General features: G+C 42.2%; 1 protein-coding gene across 1 annotated transcript; it reads right to left on the bottom strand.

Annotated features, from left to right (window-relative positions):
- Positions 1–890: 890 nt before the first annotated feature.
- On the bottom strand, positions 891–19,386 carry AMD1 (adenosylmethionine decarboxylase 1). Its single transcript, XM_027742111.2, has 9 exons — positions 18,853–19,386; positions 8,675–8,761; positions 7,056–7,182; positions 6,463–6,565; positions 5,586–5,628; positions 5,344–5,488; positions 4,242–4,334; positions 4,005–4,160; positions 891–3,047 (listed from the first exon to the last, which is right to left on the bottom strand). Exons 1-9 carry the CDS (start codon positions 18,981–18,983, stop codon positions 2,907–2,909), a joined length of 1,026 nt encoding a protein of 341 aa, XP_027597912.1. The 5' UTR covers positions 18,984–19,386; the 3' UTR covers positions 891–2,906.
- Between the last annotated feature and the right edge of the window lie 922 nt (positions 19,387–20,308).

The raw sequence follows: 20,308 nt of genomic DNA, 5'->3' as shown, positions 1-20,308 counted from the left end.
TCAGTTTGTGGAGGTCAGTCTAGAAAACAGTTCTTCAGAGGTAGATTACTGCTAACTTGTTACAGCTGAGATCGTTAGACAGGATCTCTTGATGCTGCAAGTTGGAATTTCTTATTTTCATAGAGGACTTAGTAGGTCATTTTCAACAGTCGTAAGTACTTGAAATAACTACAAGTTACTATTTAATACCTAGAGCACAGTTAGAAACATGTGACATCACAGATAAGATTCTGGGTGACTGATGAAACCTGTATTCAGAACTGAACAGTTTGAAGGTGTTAGAGCTCCAATACTAACACAAGTTTTCCCTACTTAGGTGACTTTGGGGGATATCAGCATTGTTAGAGCTTTGAGGGTAAACTGCAGCTACTATTCCTGAAGGACTAAGTCACATGAACTCAAGGAATCTTCACTTATGCTGGTTGCATCCGCTTAGTGGTGACATCAGTAGCCACCAGCTTCTAGTCTAGGTTACTATCCAGATACATGCCTCCTTTGTTTTAAGAGACAAACCTCACCTTGAACTCTCAGTCTAATTAAGTACCCTAAATGTATGCCAGTTTTTTACTTAGAAACAGGAGCTGTCTGAATTCAGAGGACTATTTAAAATATTTAATGCTGAAGAAAAAATACAGGTTAGATGAAGGTGGCAAATTTTTGTGTCCATTTAGAAAAAGTTTTAGCCTCAACGACAGCATAACATTTGCATTTGGCTTTGTCTGACATACTGCCTCATCTAAAACTACCAGTGTGCTAACCGTGGAGATGCATCCCCTACAAGAGCAAAGCAAATCTTAAGTAAATTAGGACAATAAGGACATAAATCTATTTCAGAATTAAACCATTTGGTACCAAAAGGCATGAAAACAGTTAAGGGTAGAAACTGGATCATCACTGCAAACAATTTAAGCGAACTTTTATTGAAGCGTTAAGTTGTGGTACAGATATTTTTAAATGATCAAAGTCTAACACCACAGAAATTATAAACACCATACTCCCCCCATCCTGATCACCCAGATAGTTCAATAACCCATTCAACAGCTTTCATTTTTATAGCCGAGGCTTATGCTTCTTTTTTTAAAACGTGTACTTCAGTATTACTTGAAAAGGGAACCTCAGTCTACTTAAAGGACCTCAAGCCAACCAATGTCAGAACAATTGGGACAATGTAAGAACAAAAAACCAAAAAAACCACAAATATTGGTCCTCAATATTAACACCAAAAAGCTTTAGTGCCATTTACAGCATGTAATTGATAATATTGGTAAAGAACATCAATAATATGCTTAAAATATAAAAAAAAAATATCCAAATGTTCCAACCACTTGATTTCTAACCAAGTAGACTTCAGTTTATAAGCACTGAAAAAGTGCTTCATTTATAAATATGGAAGGAACAGAAAAACCATTGCATCAAACCAGAAAGAGTCAAAACATTGCAAGGACAACGTGTGGGGGGGGAAATATCTCAATTTTGTAGTTAACACACTGGTCTCACAGCTGTTAAAATCCCAGTATTTGCAAACACAGCTGAAAGGGTGCCAGCTCTTTAAAGCCTGCATTTTAGTCAATACCCATTGAAGTGACTTATTCATGCTCCATGAATAGCATTCTACTTCACTGCTGTCCAGATGTCCCAGACAGTTCTTGTTCTATGCCTTCACTTAATGCCCTCAAGTCACAGTAAGAGGAACCACCTTAGCAATTAGGAGGAAAAAACAGATGAAGTCACAACACTCAAATACAACGGAAGTCACATGCACAACTATGTCACAGGACTGTCACAAGATAGAGGCATTAGCTTTGCTTGGAACAACAAAATGAAGAGACTCTGGACCAGTTTAGAAGCACTCTTTACAGTAGGTCACAGGTTTTACTGAGAATAATCCAAACCAATCAACACATCCAGACTGGCAAATTCCACTCCTCCACTATATCTACCTGCCAGTGCTCAAAAGCACCAACTTCTTAGTCTGACATAACAGGTGATTAGGACAGAAAATGTCTGGTGCCAACACGAACTTGCACTTTGCAAAGCTGTCACACAACTATGCCAAAGCACTTGCATTCTGGCTCTGCTCTTCTCCTAATCAAGACTTGGACCTTCTTCAAATTCTGTCGTGTAGCGGTGTGACAGCTTGGGGTTGTGGACAGATAAATGAGCATTAAGGTAAGACAAATTTTAGCCTGCACTAGTACCGATACCCAAGTTACTAAAGGTGAAAGACCAATGTATTAGCCCAGTGCTACAGTAGAGCTGAGCAAATTCCTATAAGCTTTATTAGAGCATGAAAAGTCAGTCTGATTTAAAAATAAATCAACCACCACCTGTAGTAGCAAAACAATTTGTAACTGTTTTAAGAACTTTCTCCAAACATGAAAGTGTTAAGAATCAGTTTCATTAGAAATCATAGAAGTTTGTCAAAAACTGTTTTAGACTGAAATCACAACATAGATGAAAAAAAAAAACAAAAACAGAGCAACAATTTAACAGAGAACTGTCCCCAGTGAGTAGGTTGAGGCTAAAGTCTAATGAGGACGAAAGCCTTGTCTGTGGGGAATTTTTGGTGATACCTGGAGAAAAACTATATTGTGTGTAATTCTACCTGAATCATTTTTACAAGTGTTGTAAAGTTTCATACAGTAAGATTTTTCTACATGCACTTCAATTTCACAGCAAGAGTGGCATAGAGTACCTAAACACAGAAGAGAGCATTCATGCAAGATATCTAACTCCTTGATATAATAATGCATACAATTCAAAACGGTTATACTAAGATTACACCTAGGGCTTTCCAAAACTACAAGGTGGTGGGAGTGGAAAACATGGCCCCCTGAATCATTAACTAGAAAGCAACCACCACCTTCTATATGGGATTTCTTTTTGCGCTTTTTCTTCATTTTTAATCAACTGTGCTGTTGCTGGCGATTTTTTGTAAAACTGGTAAAAACGAAATTATAATCACTGAATTGGGCAATCTGGTGATCAAGACGTTTAAACCCTTCAATCTTCTGGGCAGAGGAAAACACTGTGCGACATTTAGAGCTCTAGAAAACAAAAAGGTAAAAGTTATTTTTAAACTGGCATTTAAAGATGGACTAGCATACCACGTATTTCATACGTAGTTCTCGTGATACTTATTACCAACATGTTTCAAATCTGTGCCTGACAGTGCTACAGGAAATTTAATTCCCAAGCAGCGATTCTGCTCCCTACATGTGATGCTGCAAACCATTACAGAGGATGGAGCCTACAGAGAGAGGCTGAAAGGAGTTGGGGTTGTTCGGCCTGGAGAAGAGAAGGCTTATGGAGGACCTTTAAGCAGCCTGCCAGTACCTAAAAGGGGTTACAGAAGAGCTGGAGAGGGACATTTTAACAAGGGCGTGTAGTGATAGGACAAAGGGGAACAGCTTTAAACTGAAAGAGGGTGGGTTCAGACTAGATATTAGGAAGAAATTCATTGCTGTGAGAGTAGTGAGGCACTGGAACAGGTTGTCCAGGGAAGTTGCAGATGTCCCATCCCCAGAAGTGTTCAAGGCCAGGTTGGATGGGGCTCTGAGCAACCTCGTCTAGTGAAAGGCATCCCTGCCCATGGCAGGGGGAGTTGGAACTAAATGATCTTTAAGGCCTCTCCCAACCCAAAACATTCTATGGTTCTATGACAGCTGGCAGCATCACCATTAATAGCAGCACTTCTACAACTGACTACTGCAGGCAAATCCAGAAAAGTGCCAAAGCAAGAAATTATGACCATAAAGAACAGCACAGGAAGTCATCAGAATACTGAGACTGGGTTGCCTCATCTTAGTATTTCTGAAGAACTCTGGAGATCGGATTTAGTACATGCCAAAGCAATAGTGAAGAGTATTTTTACTTTCTGAAGAACCTACTATCCCAATATAAAGGCAAACTGGAAACTTAATCACCACTAGAAATCTCTAGCTTTGCTTTACTTGTGTCTGTGTGCATTTCATAAGCTGACAAGCTAAAGCAAGAAAACTCACCTGATTAACAAAGAGGGTTGTCACAAATTTTCCTGGCTTGAAAACCTCCACAACTTTTCTAATCAGGTCATCATAAGAGGTCTGACTTATGTTTGTTTCAAAACTAACATAAGAAAACTCTGGTTCTGGAGTGATGTGAATAGTCCAGTAAGTTCCCTGAAAAAAAAAAAAAGTATTGTTACCACCAAATATTTATTAATTATCAGTATGTTAATTATCAATGAGTGCAAAACTTACATCCGATTTCATCCCATTCATTGAATACCCACAAGGATTGAACATTGTAGCATCAATAACAGAACCTGGTATCAGGTCACGAATTCCACTCATCTGAAATAGAAGTTAGAATTAAACAACTCAGTTTATGATACATCCTTACACTTGTTTAGATTTCACTCAAAGGTAGAACCAACATTTAGGGGGCAGGACATCAGAGTTCTCCCAAGAACAAGTCAGTTTGATAATTTGTACCACTGTAGATGAACTTGCTTTGCGTCCTGTCACCAAATAACTTGTGTGCAGCTTGTCACTCAGTTATTTATTACACTGCCTCTTACAGAACCAAGCTGCATACATCCAAGACAAGGGAAAAGCTTAGAATTCTAAAACAGTTGCTTTTGCTGCTGAAATGGCAAATGGGGCTTCTGTTCAACCAGTGTCCACAAAGTGAAGCCTATTTACATTTACTCCAGAGTAAGGATATACTACTTTATACTCTAGAATAAAAGTGCAATACCAAGCACTTCTAAATCCCACATAATACCTGAGGTACATCCAAATCTCAGTAGCAAATAAGAGAATCAAAGCCTAAGACAGAAAACAAGATGAAGTAGTGTATTTGTCAGAGAAATTTGTTCATGTCATAGGACTTCCCCATTTGGAAAAAGGGGAAAAGGAGGCATAACCATCAAGTTATGCTTAGACCCCAAGTCTGCCCTTCCCCCCATCCAAATGGCTCCTTGATTTTGATATCTAGATAACCTTTGGATTCATTATCTTCAGTCTAAGCCTTACTCCTCATAATCCACATCCTTCAGTCAAAGTTACTCAAATTGTGGTTTTATTCCTACTCCTCCATTTTTCAGAGTAAAAGCTTTCAATCATCCAAAGCACTATATATTGCTCCTTTCAAAACACTAAAGCAGGGGCACGGAAAATATGATGTTCCCCAGAACATTCTAGAGTTAAATCCATTTTACTCCTAAAGCATTAACCTGACATTTTCTATTAAATCTTTCCTACCACGAAATAAGCCTTCTATTAAATGGTAATTAAATGAAGCATTTTGTTGTCCGATTTCCACCGTTCCCCAAAATTATTAGTTTTCAAGCAAACATACACGAGTGACATCATTTGCAGTAACACCATCTTTCATGTAGAACTGGTCCATAACTACTGGGTCAAGCTCACTCATCAGAATTTCCAGTGTCTGATCAGGCTGATTGGATATCCGACTCTCTGGGAAATCCAGAGTGTACAGGTACCTATGGAAAATACAAATCACATATGTAATATATATTAAAAGCACCATGTTATGTTCTACTGTAAGCCCCAAAGACTTCCAACTCTTCACATACATACCAGCAATCAGAATTCATACGCCCCATGCAATAAGCTGCTCCATCTAGACAAGACAAGAAGTCTCCAGTTAATGCATCACAGCTGAACATTTATGAAAAATATTATATTCATCTCATATTTAAAGACAGAAGTTTTCACAGAACCCCATGAGGTTCACTGATACAGTCAGCATCTGTGTCAAATAACCAGGCATTTAGCTTCAGGAATGCAAAGTTAATCAGAAAAGGAGGTTCCCTCAGAAGCGGGTCTGGACACCCCAGCTGAGAGCCCACTAGCAGGAAATTCAGATTACAGCTTTTGCTATGCACGGAGAGAAACCCTGGTACTCTTAAGCCTCTATTAAATACATTTATGATTTGCATTTATTTTCAAATAACTCAGAGGAGTACCACAGCTTCCATGTTCCTTCAAAAAAACTTTTCTGCCAGTATTTAAAATTTAAGATTCTTCCTGTAAGTTTTAAACTTTACTAAATTTTATTAAATGTTTAAATTAAATTTTTGGCACAGTGACTTTTCTGAGAAAAGCCCACATTTTTTTTCAGTGCATTAGTTAGTTTAAATTACTATCCTAGCTTTTGACAGGGCTTTTAGGGTTAGTGAAAGCTACATCCTGCAGAGTGATTTACTACACTCTGTTTAGAAGTATGAAGATGACCTCAGTTAACACAAGGTGCTAAACGTCAAGCTTACTATGATTTAAATTTTGATCTTGGCAAGCTAGCAGCACAAATTCAGTAAACAGCTCTTGATTTTTATGCAAGGACTGCTGAATGCATGGCCTGGCAGCCTCTACCTATTGTACTGCTTGTCACTTCTCATGTAACATCAACCCCTCACACAAGCTGTACAACTTTGCTGAGGTTTCATGAACTTACTTGGGAAAATTTCATTAAGAAACTCTACTTCTTCCTGGAAATTCCTATGTGGGTACTCCTGGTGGGAAGGCTTCATGAAATTCTTACGTGAATAAAAGAAGCTCTGAAAAAATAAAGGTGCATCTTAGATATTGAATATATCCACCCATATAAAATCTAAAAATTTAGAAAAATGCAAGCATTTATCATAAACTTTTACAGGACCTAAAGTTTTCACTGTCAAAACACTTTATTCCCATTTCAGAAGCATATGGTTATTCCTATCTTAATTTCTAAGCTACAGGAAACAGCTTACTTCCAAACTTGTTCTTCACTAGAAAACTCCAGCGACTTCAGCACTGACAGCATGGGCACAGAAGTCTTTCACCCTTAAGTAACTCAGCACAATAGCATTTGATAGTTCGCACCCGTTAAGAGGCAAACAGAAGGGTAAATGCTACAGCAGAGCAATCTTATACTACAATCTTCCCGTTATGGGAAGCATACATAAATGTCAAAGTTGGAGAATATTTAATAGAATCAGTGAATTTGAAATAGTGGTAAAAAAGGTTTGTGTACATTCTAAGGAAGACGCAACATTTTTGACACCTTACCTGAATTGAGTCAAACCCACTGTACTCCCTAGCAAGCTCCAACAGGGGAACCAGTGCTTGCAGTAAGAGGGTGGTACCACACGTCTTCAAAATGAAACGTCTCTTGGAGACAAACATGCTACTCTCACTGTAAAAAAGGTGTGAAAAATATATTAAGTGCTCTACATAAAACAATCCAGCTCTTAGTTCTTATCCCCACCAAATGCATTAGTCTGAGTATTCAGCATATGGTACATAAACATGTTTGGCAAATGGACCAAAACTGTAGATTTCAGCTAACATTCGAGAGCAATTATGATTTCCCAAAACAAATACTTGCTCCAAGCATGGTATTATGGAGATACCCCACTACAGGAAGACATAATACATGTATTAGACATCCTCAAACTATTTGAGAAATACAAACGTGCTGTAAAGTGGGTACACAGCATAGACACTGAATGGAATGTCTTAACTCTGACACAGAACAAACTTGTAATCTTTTTCAGCTGACAAAGCCTATTCACCAAAGAAGGTGAACTCAAATAAGGCAAAAGTCTTAACAGAATTTAGTAAGTTGTCTGGCTGCATCTTCTAGGAAAGCAGACTACTAGAAAGAGGTAAATTAGCACCAGTCCACAGGAACATGAAGTCTCACTATGAGAATATAGGTACAGCTATATGATATGCCTGTAAAGATACAGAAATTAACTATACATAAACTAAGTCAGATACTTAACTGCAGTTCCACTGAACTGAAGATAGGCATTGATACTACATCCAGAATATTTAAACACGCTTAACAAGTATGTTTTCATCAAGTAACTGAACAACAGGAGTAAAAATTAGCTTAAATAACGCAATTTGGAATGCTGTTTACAAATTCAAAGTCAAGACTATATTTCATCCAAGATGCAGTGTAACTAGCTAGACTCTTTTCAGAATTTTGTTTAAAATACATGAAGCTTGAAGAAATAAGACTTCAGCACAGTTTCTTTGACTAGCTTGCTCTTAAGCCCAACCTTGCCCTCAAGACAGTCTTTCAGAGTACAAAAGCTTCAGTATTTGTAATCTGAAGTAAAGCAGAGAATGTCAAATGTATCTGTAAAGTTCACGTAGAAAAAGCAAGAAAGTATTTTGCAAGATGAAAAACACATGGCGAAAGTAGTGTCCTTACAACTAACTGCTGCACAACACAAAAATTCCAGGATTTCAGGAAAGCTACATTTTTACAGATGTCCTTAGCTCAGATGGAAGGGTTGTTCCATATTATCTGCAGTTAAAGCCAATCTACTGATACAGTTTTTTTGCTGATCTATAAGTGACACCTATATGCACCATTCTGCTGATGCAATACTAAGCCTCTTAATTGGGGAGACTTATTTACACCCCGGACAAAATTCAGTGTTCAGGTGCAGAACCACCACAGCTCCGTCAATCTTTTCAGTTAGAGGAAAAAAGAAACAGTGGTAACTGCGAAGACATTTCCACCTCTGAACAGAAGCATGAGAGTACTGTGATTAGCAGATCCCTGCAAGCTGTAGCCATCGACAGCAGCATATTAACCCAAAATTGGTCCCATATGACAGCTTTCACTTTTCCACCTCTTAAGAGACTAAAAGAATGCAGTAGTGGCTTACCTGAGTACATAAGCTTCCTGCTTGTCAGTTTTTGTCACACTTATGATCAAACAATGCACATTCTCCAGAAGTTTGTCCCACTCAATCCTGTAAAGGAATTACAGAAAAGCACAAACAACAGGTTAAACAAACCAAAGCATTCTGGAGTCCCGGGTAAAAAGTGTAGCCCAAACAAGACTAGAGCTCGTCTTGAGTTACTGGATCTGAGAGCACAAAATAGGAAGACTTCTTATATAGGGACTGCCTATAACAGTAACATCCAATTTCTTAGCTCTCAATGGCTAAGTCTTCATCAAAAGCTGTTACTGTAGTCTGCTGCATGCAGACAACTGCCAAACAGCAACCCCAAGCTTCTAACTAAGGGAGTCAAGATAACCTTAAATCCTGCATCCCACATGTACAAAGATAAGTTATAGCAGTTAATTTTAAGGTATGCTTTAGGTTGAACCTCCATACACTTCAATCAGAAGTCATTGGCAACTACTTGAGTAATAAACCAGCAAATTAGCATTAAGATGTTTTAATTGATCAGCATAGAGTCAAGTTCCTAATTTAGCTGAAAACCATCCCTAAAAACTAACAGATTTCAATGGCCTGAATTCCTCTTTGATCAATCAGGATCACAGAATTTCTTCTACCTCTAGAAGATATAGAAGACTTAGAGTAAATAAGAGTTTCAAATATTATACTTAAAAGAAAATAAACCAAACTATTTTCATACAGGGCAAGTTGAAGCCACAGCGCTAGATTTCAGTATAAATGTAAAAGTTTAATATTTCAAGTCCTAATCAGAAAGGACAGACTTGCAAAAAACTACTTTAGTTGTCAACTTAAGTCTTGTGTCTACATCAGATTAGTAGAATCCAATATAGTCAATTTTGCTATAAATAAGGCAGGAACAAATACAGCATCCTGACGTCACAAAATACAAGACTGCCAGCTGTCCTACTTCTCCCATCCCTCCCTTCCCACAGCATGTTCCACCTGCAGGTTGTGCTGGCTCTTGTTCCCAGACCTGTCACGAACCAAGAGATTTACTAACCCAGCATAAAACTAAGCTACCCATCAGCAGAGCTGGAAATGCTGCAGGACCCTTTGCAGCTGGGAGCATGAAAGAAGTGCCAATTTTTCATCACCAAGCAAGCTTAGCTTGCCCATACAACTGTCAGCATAATCCGTCCTCAGGAGTCAGACCTCTCACCCTTTACTGACACCACAAAAGCCCTGTAGTTGTACTTCAGGACAGAGCACTCACTGTTAATTCCATTGGCAGGCTTCCTCCAATAGCCACCAATCTTTCCCCTCAGAAAATTGGTCAGTTCACAAAGTCGAAGTTTTAGATTCTGCTGTAAGTGTAATTAAAATATCCAGATGTTCTTCAGCTTTTCTAAACACTCCAGCAAATAAATGCCTTAATTTCTCCCTCAATTCTCTAATTCAGGAGAATGACTCCTGAAACTGAATTCTGTATCTTTACTACTAATACTCAGCATTACACCAGAATAGTATATTTATACATGATTCAACCAGAACACTTAACTTACAGACTCACACTATAGCCTCCTTTTAAATGAGACTGAAGTTATTAAAAATGAGTTTAAGAAAATCCTACACATTTTAAAAGCACTCACAATTAAGAGCACATCTGAACAACCTTACAAATTCAGTGATAAAACCGGATACTTAAAATCAAAGTGAGGTTTACCCTATCATCCCAGATAGTGACCCTTGATGAAATACTCTTCTGCAACTATAGACATGACAGCACAGACACTCAAATCTGCATATCAAATTAAAAGATTATTTTTAATGCTCATCTCAAGTCCCACAGATTTATTCAGCTCTATGCTTATGTCATTGACTGGATTTAGCTCTGTTCTTAATATTCAAGTGTATATGAAAATGCACGTGGCTGCTCAACTTGAAAAACCTGGTAAATGCAAGGAGTGAAACATATATATTATACCTATTTTAAACGCTCCTAGAAAAAAAAAAAAAAGAATCACACTTTCACTGACAAGAATACTGAAAGACTTAGTTTTCTCTGGCTACAACCCACCAGCATAAGTTTGCCACCCTTCATGTTTTCCCTTTAACATCCTATTACATTCTTCCTGTGAATTGAACTAGGTAATGTTTTAAATTGTTCAAATCATTCTGGCACTGCTACTGACATTTCATCTGCCATTAAAGAAACACCCAGTGTCTGACATAGCATTTATGAAAGGTGAGGAAGGGTTCCCTAATGCTGAGCTGCACTAACCCCGTATGTACATTACTACAAATCTGATTTTGTACTTTCCTAAGTATTAATGGGCATGTAACTATCTTAGGCTTTGCAAGAGCATACGTCTCAGCCTTCACAAGCTTCTTACCTGGTCAGACAGTCAAAACCTCAGCTTGATGCAGACAAGTGACACTTTTAAGTATTGCTGTAGTGCAACTCCATGCACACATTTCAGGGAAATGGCTTGTTTAAGTTTCAAACACACTAGCAGAAGAAAATGTACAAATTTTGGTCTTCAAGTAGTCCAACAATGAGGGGTCAGTACAGCATAGTATCAACAACACAATATTGCATGTGAAGTCCAAAGCCCACCATGCAAAGAAAGTCCCTAGTTATGCTTGTTAGTACTACAGCTGGTATGGTATTTAGGGACCTTTGCTCAATTCTTCACTGTTATACAACAGAAACCACAGCTAAGCATATACTAAATGTTATGTGCTCAGCCTTTACACAAATAAAGGGCAAGTTCATCATGTGATGATTAGAGCAGCATCAAGGAAAAAAACTGCAATTTGAAACAGACAAGATGCCAGGTTTGCTTTAGATGCATACACAGACTAGCAAAGGGTTGCAGCACCCAGGATGAGACTTGGGAGAAGTTTTGCAGAGATACTGGCCTGTATCTATATACATTTTAAACTTAAGTACAGAAAACTAAAGAAAGGCTGGATTTGATCCAACATAATCTATTTAAACAAGATGACCTTAGTATTTGGCACGTTCCATTGTTTAAAGCACAGCTAAGGAAGAACATCTGGGACTACTTTGTACCAAGTAGATTAAGCTCACAATAAGTCTAACTCTTGCATTTCCTCCTTTTTTAAAAAATCTGTATAATTATGTAAGCATCACTAGCTGAGAGAAGCAGTGTCTACCCACACTTAATGTAGAAACAAAAAAAATCCACCTTAAAAATAGTATTTCAGTGGTTATCAGTACATGTACTGCAGCTAAGCACATTTTTTGTCAAGTAAAAATTGACAAAACTAGTAACTGAAATATTTGAGAACACTACTTATTTCATTACTGAGTTAAGTTTGAACTTGGAAGCAAAGCCTCCAACTGAAACAGGGGGAAAAATAAAAGACTAATTCTCAATAAAATGCTATCATGGGCTTCTGCTCTTCAAAACTCCTTTTTCAATGATCAGTGTGCATGGCATTACTATTTCCTAAATTATTTTCCATAGCCAGACATCAGGACAATCACAGTTTGGAAACTGCTGTCCTATACTCAAGCATAGTAGAGTATGATCTGTGAGAGTCATTGGCAGCTCTCACTGGAGGCAAGTTCTGCAGCAGATCTGCAAAACACACTTGAAATTAGCTCCTCACTGTTGTGGGCTTATTGACTGCTTCATTGCAAAGCTTTAAAATCCCATTTCTCAAGTTTCAAATAACTGCCACTTATCCAAAGTTAAATTAGTTTCTCCAATTGGCAAGCATATTGCATCTTAAATGGCTGCACATTCTCAGAGAACAGCAAATGTAAATGGAATACATCTACTGAAGTATGAAAAACTGTACTTGCTTCAATGGTAGAAAGTTGTGTTCTGTATCTGACTAGCCAAAAGAAAAAAAAAAATCAAGTTCAGCAATCCACTCCTCTACCTATATTGCAATATTTAGTGCCTTATCAACAGACTTGTTACCAGAGTACAAATAACTTCCATTCAAATTGCCAACCAGGTATATCAGTAGGGAAAAACTATTAAAACTGAGAAGTATCTTAATTTCAGCAAGTATGCCTAAAGTCTGTAATAAATAGTCAACAGTGCCTCACAACCAAGTCCTAAACCATCATGTTTGCTCCTTTATTTCATACTTCGCAGGAATAAAGAATGAATAAGCTATGAAGCATGTTTTCCTTGCCAGATATAAACCATGCTTTTGAACGCAAGTTATTGGCCTCTAAGCTTTTACCTTCGGGGGTAAAACTTGTTCTTAACACAAGTCAAGCCTATCCGGCACAATACTGCTGTTTCAGGCCAACTGGGAAGGTGCTAACAGCAATTTAAAGAGATAAAGAACTACATCAAGAACCTGTTCTTATCAGCAATTAATAGCCTCCACAAGCATGCTACCCCACCACCCCAGTAACAGTACCTTGCCAAGGCAGCCAGACGGCACTGGGAGGAAAAGATGTTTTGCAGTAGTGCAGGAATTCTTAGGAAATAAATCATATGAAACTCCTAAAGACAGCTTAGGCCGTATACATACTCTTGCATAGCTTTTCCTTAAAATACAATAGCTGACAAGTCCGTAGTACCAAAAGTAATAAGCACTTTAATCTTTACTGTAAGACTTTGTTTTAACATCAAGCATTCAACTGCAGAGCAACCTTTTATCCCCTCACCTGTTACCTACTAAGTATTTTTAGGAGCCACAGATATAACAGTTACCTCATTAGCAGGCTCCAGTTAAGTAGGCACATTCCTATCGATACCATGATCCAGACAGTCAAGCTTAATGCCATGTCTAAACTGCCTACGCTGAAGAGATGTAGCTGAGACACAGGAAAGCTGGCTAAGTATCAGTGTCAGCAGAGTTGCAACATTGGTTTCAAGAGTCCTGAAACAGGTACAGTACAGACTACAGAAGTCACAAGCTTTTTAAAGCACCTCCTCATGTATTAAAGCTCGTGTATTTCTCTGTAGACAGCTGCATGTGACTTATTTTCTATTGGAATTAGAATTTAGTTCATAAATTGCTGTTTAAGATAGATTACCTTGAACCACATTCACAGCCTGAGTTCAGACCCAAGGCACTGGCAACTTGATAATTTTACTTCAGCAGTATCTGTGAGGTGCACAAAAGTGCCACACCCTCTATATGCTCTGTGGGTAGATGTACAAAGAGACTGTCCGCATCCCCCTTATCTTAAACTTAAGAAACTCTTCAGGGACATGCATTTAATCTGGAATTAAAGGCAGGCACCTGAATGGAAAACTGCATGCACATTAGAAGTGATTCTATGCAGTACTCCTCACAAAATACTCCTTACCTAGAAGATCCCAAGCCAACTACTTAGAGCATCATTTCCAAATCAAACCAAGATATTTCAGCAATGGCACAGATAACCACAGACAGTGCTTCGAAGGCTCCATATTTCTCCCGTTGAAGGCCTTACATCATTACTGCAGCTACAGCACTGTACATGGAATAGGGACTCCAAAGCACAAAACATACATGACACCCAAGGTGTTTAAGAAGCATGAGCCCCAGCAGGCACAGCAAGAATTACAAGCAACATTCAAGGCCACTTTGAGTGTAACCTTCTCCAGAAGGAACATACTGTAAGGCAGCAACTCCACCATGAGCCTCAAATCTTCCCATTCTCTTGGCTGCATAAACAGCCATTAGGGAAGCCCTTTGGGGAATACACCAGGACCCACATATTTTAATAAGATGCTCTCCAGAGTCCCACTAAGGGACCAGGCAGAAAGTGACTAAACAAATTCTTTAGCAGTTTCAGTGTTAAGGTAGGAAAATATCAAGTCTTCAACTTAAGTCTTCACTGCCTGCAAACAGTATCAGAATCAGTAGTAGTGAGTGTAAAAGGGCTTATTCCCTTTGTGTGAAACCGTTCTTTAATTACAATTGTGAGTTACAAGCAAGCACACTTTACTTGTAATTCTGAACTTGAAAGCTGAAATCTAGTTGATTAATATCAATTTTGGTGAGGGGAAGACTGCATTTTTACATAAAGTTCTCTAGATAACCTTGCATCATGCACAAAAAGGCTTAGCAAGTACAAGTGACAGAAGCCCTTATCTTAGCACAGTCTTGCCTTCTTTTCCAGACTCCACTGAGTTTTGTTCCGAAGCACTGCAGGAGTAAGAGTTAGAACAGGGCTCATGGCCCAGCTTCCTTGTACCTTCACTGTTTGAAAAAACAGGTAGATAACTCTGTTGTGGTCTTCAGGACTGGGGAAAGGGGTAGAGGTGCAGCGGCACTGCAGCAGTAAGCTGACTCAGGCTATAGGGTGCAGTACAAAGCAAATATTTACAGGACTTAGATGCCTGACTATATGTATATGGGTGCTTGGAAGCTTTCTTGTAGCACAGGATCAAAATGTGGTATCAAGTGTCACTCCATATTGCTCATTGCTGCATTTTTTTCTAGCTTGTGTGTTCACATAATATAGACAAATAGGAAGCAGATTAAAAGTTCATAAATAATTTCAGAGTATTCTTCAGGGTTGAATGCTTGACATACGGGCTCTTTCTACTTGCATCATTAACTTAAGGTCTCAAACTTGTGTACATTCAAGATCATGATAATCCTTGAGATGTAAAATGCATAGTTGCACATTTGAAGGAATAAACAGCTTAGTCTACTGTGGGAATAGTGAATGCACTACAAAATCACCATGGAAATCCAGGGCTCACAGCAAATTCATCATGTTTTCAGCAAATCCTCCAGTTTTTATACATGGTTTAAGGCTATTTTTAAAAACCATGCCTTACAAAGCACGGTGAGAACGAGCACTAAAATTAAAGCCAATTATTTTGAGACCACAAAAGCATTAACTTCATTCCACTGCTGAATATAACTAGGGTAAGCATCTTCAGATGCTTGCCACTATTTCAACCACAAGACCTCTTTGCAGAACTCATTAGAAAGTCAACAAAAATACCCCAAAACTTAACAGCAAAGTAAAGCCCATGTTCAATACTTTTTTAGTTGGGACCTTTACTGAATGTATTAAAGCAATAGTCACAGATGCTTTCTGAAATACAATACACTTAATCCAGAAAGCAAGCTTGCTCATAGGAGGAAATATGTGGGAAAAAAAAAAATCTTAATTGCATCAGTTCAAGAACTTTTTTTGCTGATGATATCCAGCAAAGACTTTAAAATATCTAATCCCTAACAAGCACTTGGCAACATGGAAATTTTTAGCTTTGAACACCAGCTTAGTCATTCAGCAGATGAATGGCTCACATTTCGCTACTAAGCAGGTATTACAATACAAAAGGCAAGCTCAACTGGTTTGCAACTTGATTCTAATTTAGCTATTGTTCTACAGTTTCAGCTTTGATTTCAAGTTCTGTTCAACAAAAACTAGTTTATTCAATCACCTCTAAAGAATTAGCAGTAGTAGGAAATATTGCATTCAGGTGTTTTTTCGTCTGTATCTATCAACTGCAGTAGGTAATTTAATTACAAGTTTTCCAAAAGTGAACATTTGTAAAACTTCATGTTAGAAACACAGTATCACTAATAATTACTGTTGGACACAGGTTAACAGTAATTTTCAGACATGCCACAGCTTCCTACCAAAGAAAGTACGCAACTTCAATTAACATCTTGTATTAAGAGCCAATTAACACAAAGATCTTCAAAGCTTGCTCACAGCTCTGAAACTGTGTTAAATACCACATGTTCAACACTTAACAGTTTGTATCTACTCCATTAAAACTTTACAGCCATAACTAAACAACACAAAGGGACTGTCCCAGTACCTACATTGCAATTACACTAAATGCTCTTGAGAAGTCTAAAAGTTAAGTTTGCAGTTTTGCAAACACGAGTCTGAGCTGGAAAACGGAACACCAGAGAGCATGACTGTGTCAGCGAGGAAAGCATTTGCAGAATGCCGTCTGTAAACTACATCTGCATATTCGAACACCAGCATATTAACACAGTCAAATGAGCACTTTGGGAATCTTTCACATTTAAAGTCAAACAGTACAGGAATCCTCCAACACCTACACAGCTTAGATCTGCAAGTATTTCAGCTAGGATTTTCAACAGTCTTCCAGGATTGACTGGACATTACCTATACAAGCTGTTACCCTGTGTCTGCTACACCACTAAGCCTCAAAGAACTATATAACCACATTTGATGGTTTCCATGTTAAGCATGTTATTTCAAAAGGTCTAAACAGCTTCACAAAGTCAAATTTACATGAGCAAGCTACCTCGTTACACCAACACACGTATTCTGCAGTGCCTCTGGTATGGCAGAAATGAAGCTTCCACTACCCATGAACTATTCATTTTTTTATGAAAAGGCAGTTACCTGCCCACTGGCAACTCAGATCTTTGAATAGTTAACCCTACTGATATACACACAGAGGAAATTTGCTGAAGAATACCAAAACAAAGGAAAAGACAAATGGCATACACCTTTGAATGGTGATGCTATCATCAGTAACATATTCTAACCATTAAATACACCACGACAACCTCTTTTCCAAGCTCTCTTGCTCAAGCTCTCTGACTGAAGACCACTGGGTAACAGTCTTACGCACAAGCAGATCTGGATACACTCGAGAACACCAGATCTTCCAGCTAACATTCAAAACTGAAAAGCTGAACAATTAACCATACTGAAAGTCAACTACAGACAGAAGTATAACCTTCAGATTCGCCCTGTTTGCTTAGGACAAGCCTGCTTTTTCCAACTATGTTAGCTGATAGAATCGACATACCATTCTTGTTGTCCCTGCAACCTCATGCACAGTTCTGCAGATTTTGCTTTGCACTTCAAGCTCTCAGCTACCATTTTCTGACACTTCCAGAACGCAATGTTCAGTACATCTACAGCTGGACCCCCTAAGTCGCAAGTCTGGGTATTCCACAGAATCACAGAATGGCCTGGGGTTGGAAGGGAGCTTAAAGATCATCTAGTTCCAGCCTTCCCAGACTGTCCCCCTATAAAATACAGTAAAGACATCTCTTGCCCGCCTGGCCCGCCAGGGTTCCAAAAGCGACCCGCGTGCCGGCAGGTGGCCATCGGCTCCTGCGCTAACAAAGGCGGCGCGGGCACATTCCTGGGCGGCGGGCGGGGAGCGGCGGGAGCCGGTCCCGAACACGTGCGTCCAGAGCGGAGCGGGCCCCGGGCCTTCCCTCCCCGCCCCAGGCGGCGGCGAGCGAGGCGCCAGCGCATTCCCCAGATGCCCATTGGGTGACGGGCGCGGGCCCGGCCCTCCGCGGCTCCCCGCTCCCATTGGCCTCGATCCTCAATGGGGAGAGCCACGGGAGCGGCCGCGCGGCCCGGGAGCGCGGCCAGGGGACTCACGTGTAAACCGCGGCTCCGGCCACACTTCTCCAACGGGGAGGAGGGGACACCCCCGTTCCCAGCGCCTCCCTCACTCCGGTGCTTCCCACGCCACAGGGAGACACGGGAAGGGTCCCCGTCTATCGCCTGTTTCTCTCCGCGACAGCCGCTGTACGGACCTGTCCGGCTACGCAGTGCCGGAGGTCGCCGCCAAACCGGCCATGTGAGGGAACCATCAATCCTCGCCGCGTTAACCAGAGGGATCGCCCTTCCCAGCCTTCATTAACTGGGAACGAGATTCCTGGGCCCCCGCTCCCCGCAGTACAGCGCAGGCAGGGTTTTCCCGAGCTCTCTCATCCCGACGCCGCCTGTACGAGCGGGGCCAGCCACCGCCGCAGCGCGGTGGGCGCCGCCGCCGTGCCCCCGGCCGGGAGCAGCACTGCGACACTCCCGCCTCGCCCCGCGGGCGCTCCCGGCCGGCAGCACACGCCCGGCTCTCCGCTCCCCGCCGCCGCCACATGTTGCCAGCAGGGACCGCGCGGGGCTGCACGAGGTGGCGGCGCGGAATGGCTTCCGTCCCCGGCACCCCCACCTCCCGCCGGCGGCCAGGACGAGGGGAGGCTCCCTGCTCGGGGGTCTCTGGAGGGCGGCGGAAGGTCACCCCCAGCGGGCAGATACCGGGACTGTCACCGGGGGAGGGGGAAGGCGGCCGGCAGCGCCCAGCCCCCACCGACGGCCACCCCGGAACCTGCCTCCCCCTGGCGCGGCCGCCATCGCCCCCCCCAAGCGCCGCCACACCCGGGCCATTCAGGGACCCTCTCGCCCCCCCGGGGGCAGCGCTGCCCCCCGCCCCGACCCCACCCCGCGCCGGCCGTTCGCGGACCTGGGTATGGTGCGGAGGTCGCCGGACCCCTTGCTCTGGTGCGGCTCCTGCTGCGCGGGCTGCTGCCGGGCGAACCACACCTCCAACAGCTTCTCGGTCCCTTCGAAGAAGTGTGCACCGCTCTCCTTCATGGTGAGACAACTCGGCAACCAACAACCACAGAAATTAAACGACAACCAAACTGCCGCCCCCGGCCGCCACCGTTCGCTGCTGCTGCACGGGCCGCGCTGCCGCCGCCGGGTCCCAGTCCGTCCCGGGCGGGTTTTACCTTCTGGGGGATTTGCTTAATATTAATTTAAAAAGAAAAAAAAAAGAGAATAAGTAGAAGAAGGAAGGATATTTTTTTTTTTTTCAAACGGGCGAAAACCACCCGGAGTGCGCGGCGGCGGATGCGGCGTGAGCGTGTGTGAGCGGGTTACAGTCCGAGCGGGGGTGCGGGCAGGCGATGCGGTTCGGTTCCTTGTAGTCCGTGTGTTCCCCTGTTACAGAGAAGAGCGTTGAGCGAGCGCTAGCTAATGTCGCCGGCCATACTGTGTAAGCGAGAGGCCAGTGCGCACGCAGCCGCCTTTATACGCCGCAGGTACCCGCATCACTCGGGGTGGCGCTGCACATTGGGCGGCCGCCGCTCGGGTCCGCCCTTCCCTGCTTCCCATAGGGCGGCGGCGACGCTCGTCCAGCCATATGCCGGTTCACTCGGCCCCTCCCGTTGCAGCCCGCGCGCCCGCCCGCAGGGAGCGGGAGATGGAGCGCGGGCGGCGGCGCCGGGGCCGGGGCCGCGGGTGTGGCCGCCGCGCCGCCATGGGACCGCGCCGGCCCCGAGGATGGGTGGGAAGCTCGGCCTGTGGTCGGCAGCGAGCCATCCGGGGAGAGGGGAGAGTGCGAGAGGGAGCAGGGCTGAACATGGCCGAGAGACGGTGGGGGAGCATCTCCCGCAACCATTCGGCGCGTCGCAAAGAGCGAGTCCGAGAATTCCGGCTTTTCCCGGGCTGCGGCGGCAGCGCTGCCCCGGCACCCGGCGCTCCTTCTCGCTCATAAGGAGGAGCTCGACCAGGCGTTCAGGCGCACTTCCCGCTCCCCTGGCCCCTTCCCGGAGCCCAGCGTATGTGACCGCGCAGCGAGTAGCCGCTGGGATGCGTGTGTGCGGCACAAGGAGCGACTGACCAAGCAGGGCATGTGCCGCTGTAGGCGCACACGGGAGGGACCGCGGGACTGTGTCCCTGGGTCAACGCTTGATTACCTGCGACTTTTTTCCCCCCTAATATTTAGAAGAAATTATTGCAAACTAGACAAGTTTATAGTCGTTTAAAGCATTTTTCAGCGATATTATAACACATTATAAATCCAGTGTTGCAGTACTTCATAGCCCGAGGAAACCTTCGCTAACGACTAAATGAAGAAGAGAAAATGCCATCCGCCCCGATGAGCCCGCGGTAGTTAACACTACATGGGACTGGCA

The sequence above is a fragment of the Pipra filicauda genome, unplaced genomic scaffold (assembly GCF_003945595.2).
Source record: "Pipra filicauda isolate LSUMZ 115617 unplaced genomic scaffold, ASM394559v2 scaffold176_size3548034_pilon, whole genome shotgun sequence".
Lineage (NCBI taxonomy): Eukaryota > Metazoa > Chordata > Aves > Passeriformes > Pipridae > Pipra > Pipra filicauda.
The sequence above is the reverse complement of the archived record's forward strand: the minus strand, read 5'-3'. Positions and strand labels throughout refer to the sequence as shown.

Bases quoted from the DNA above. Each gene is read 5' to 3' on its own strand.
- AMD1 (XM_027742111.2), bottom strand. From the start codon at position 18,983: ATGAAGGAGAGCGGTGCACACTTCTTCGAAGGGACCGAGAAGCTGTTG. The intron at 7,183-8,674 runs GTAAGCCACTAC...CCTTTTTTACAG, and splicing joins CAGGAAGCTTATGTACTCAG to TGAGAGTAGCATGTTTGTCT. The intron at 6,566-7,055 runs GTAAGGTGTCAA...TTATTTTTTCAG, and splicing joins GTGGGTTTGACTCAATTCAG to AGCTTCTTTTATTCACGTAA.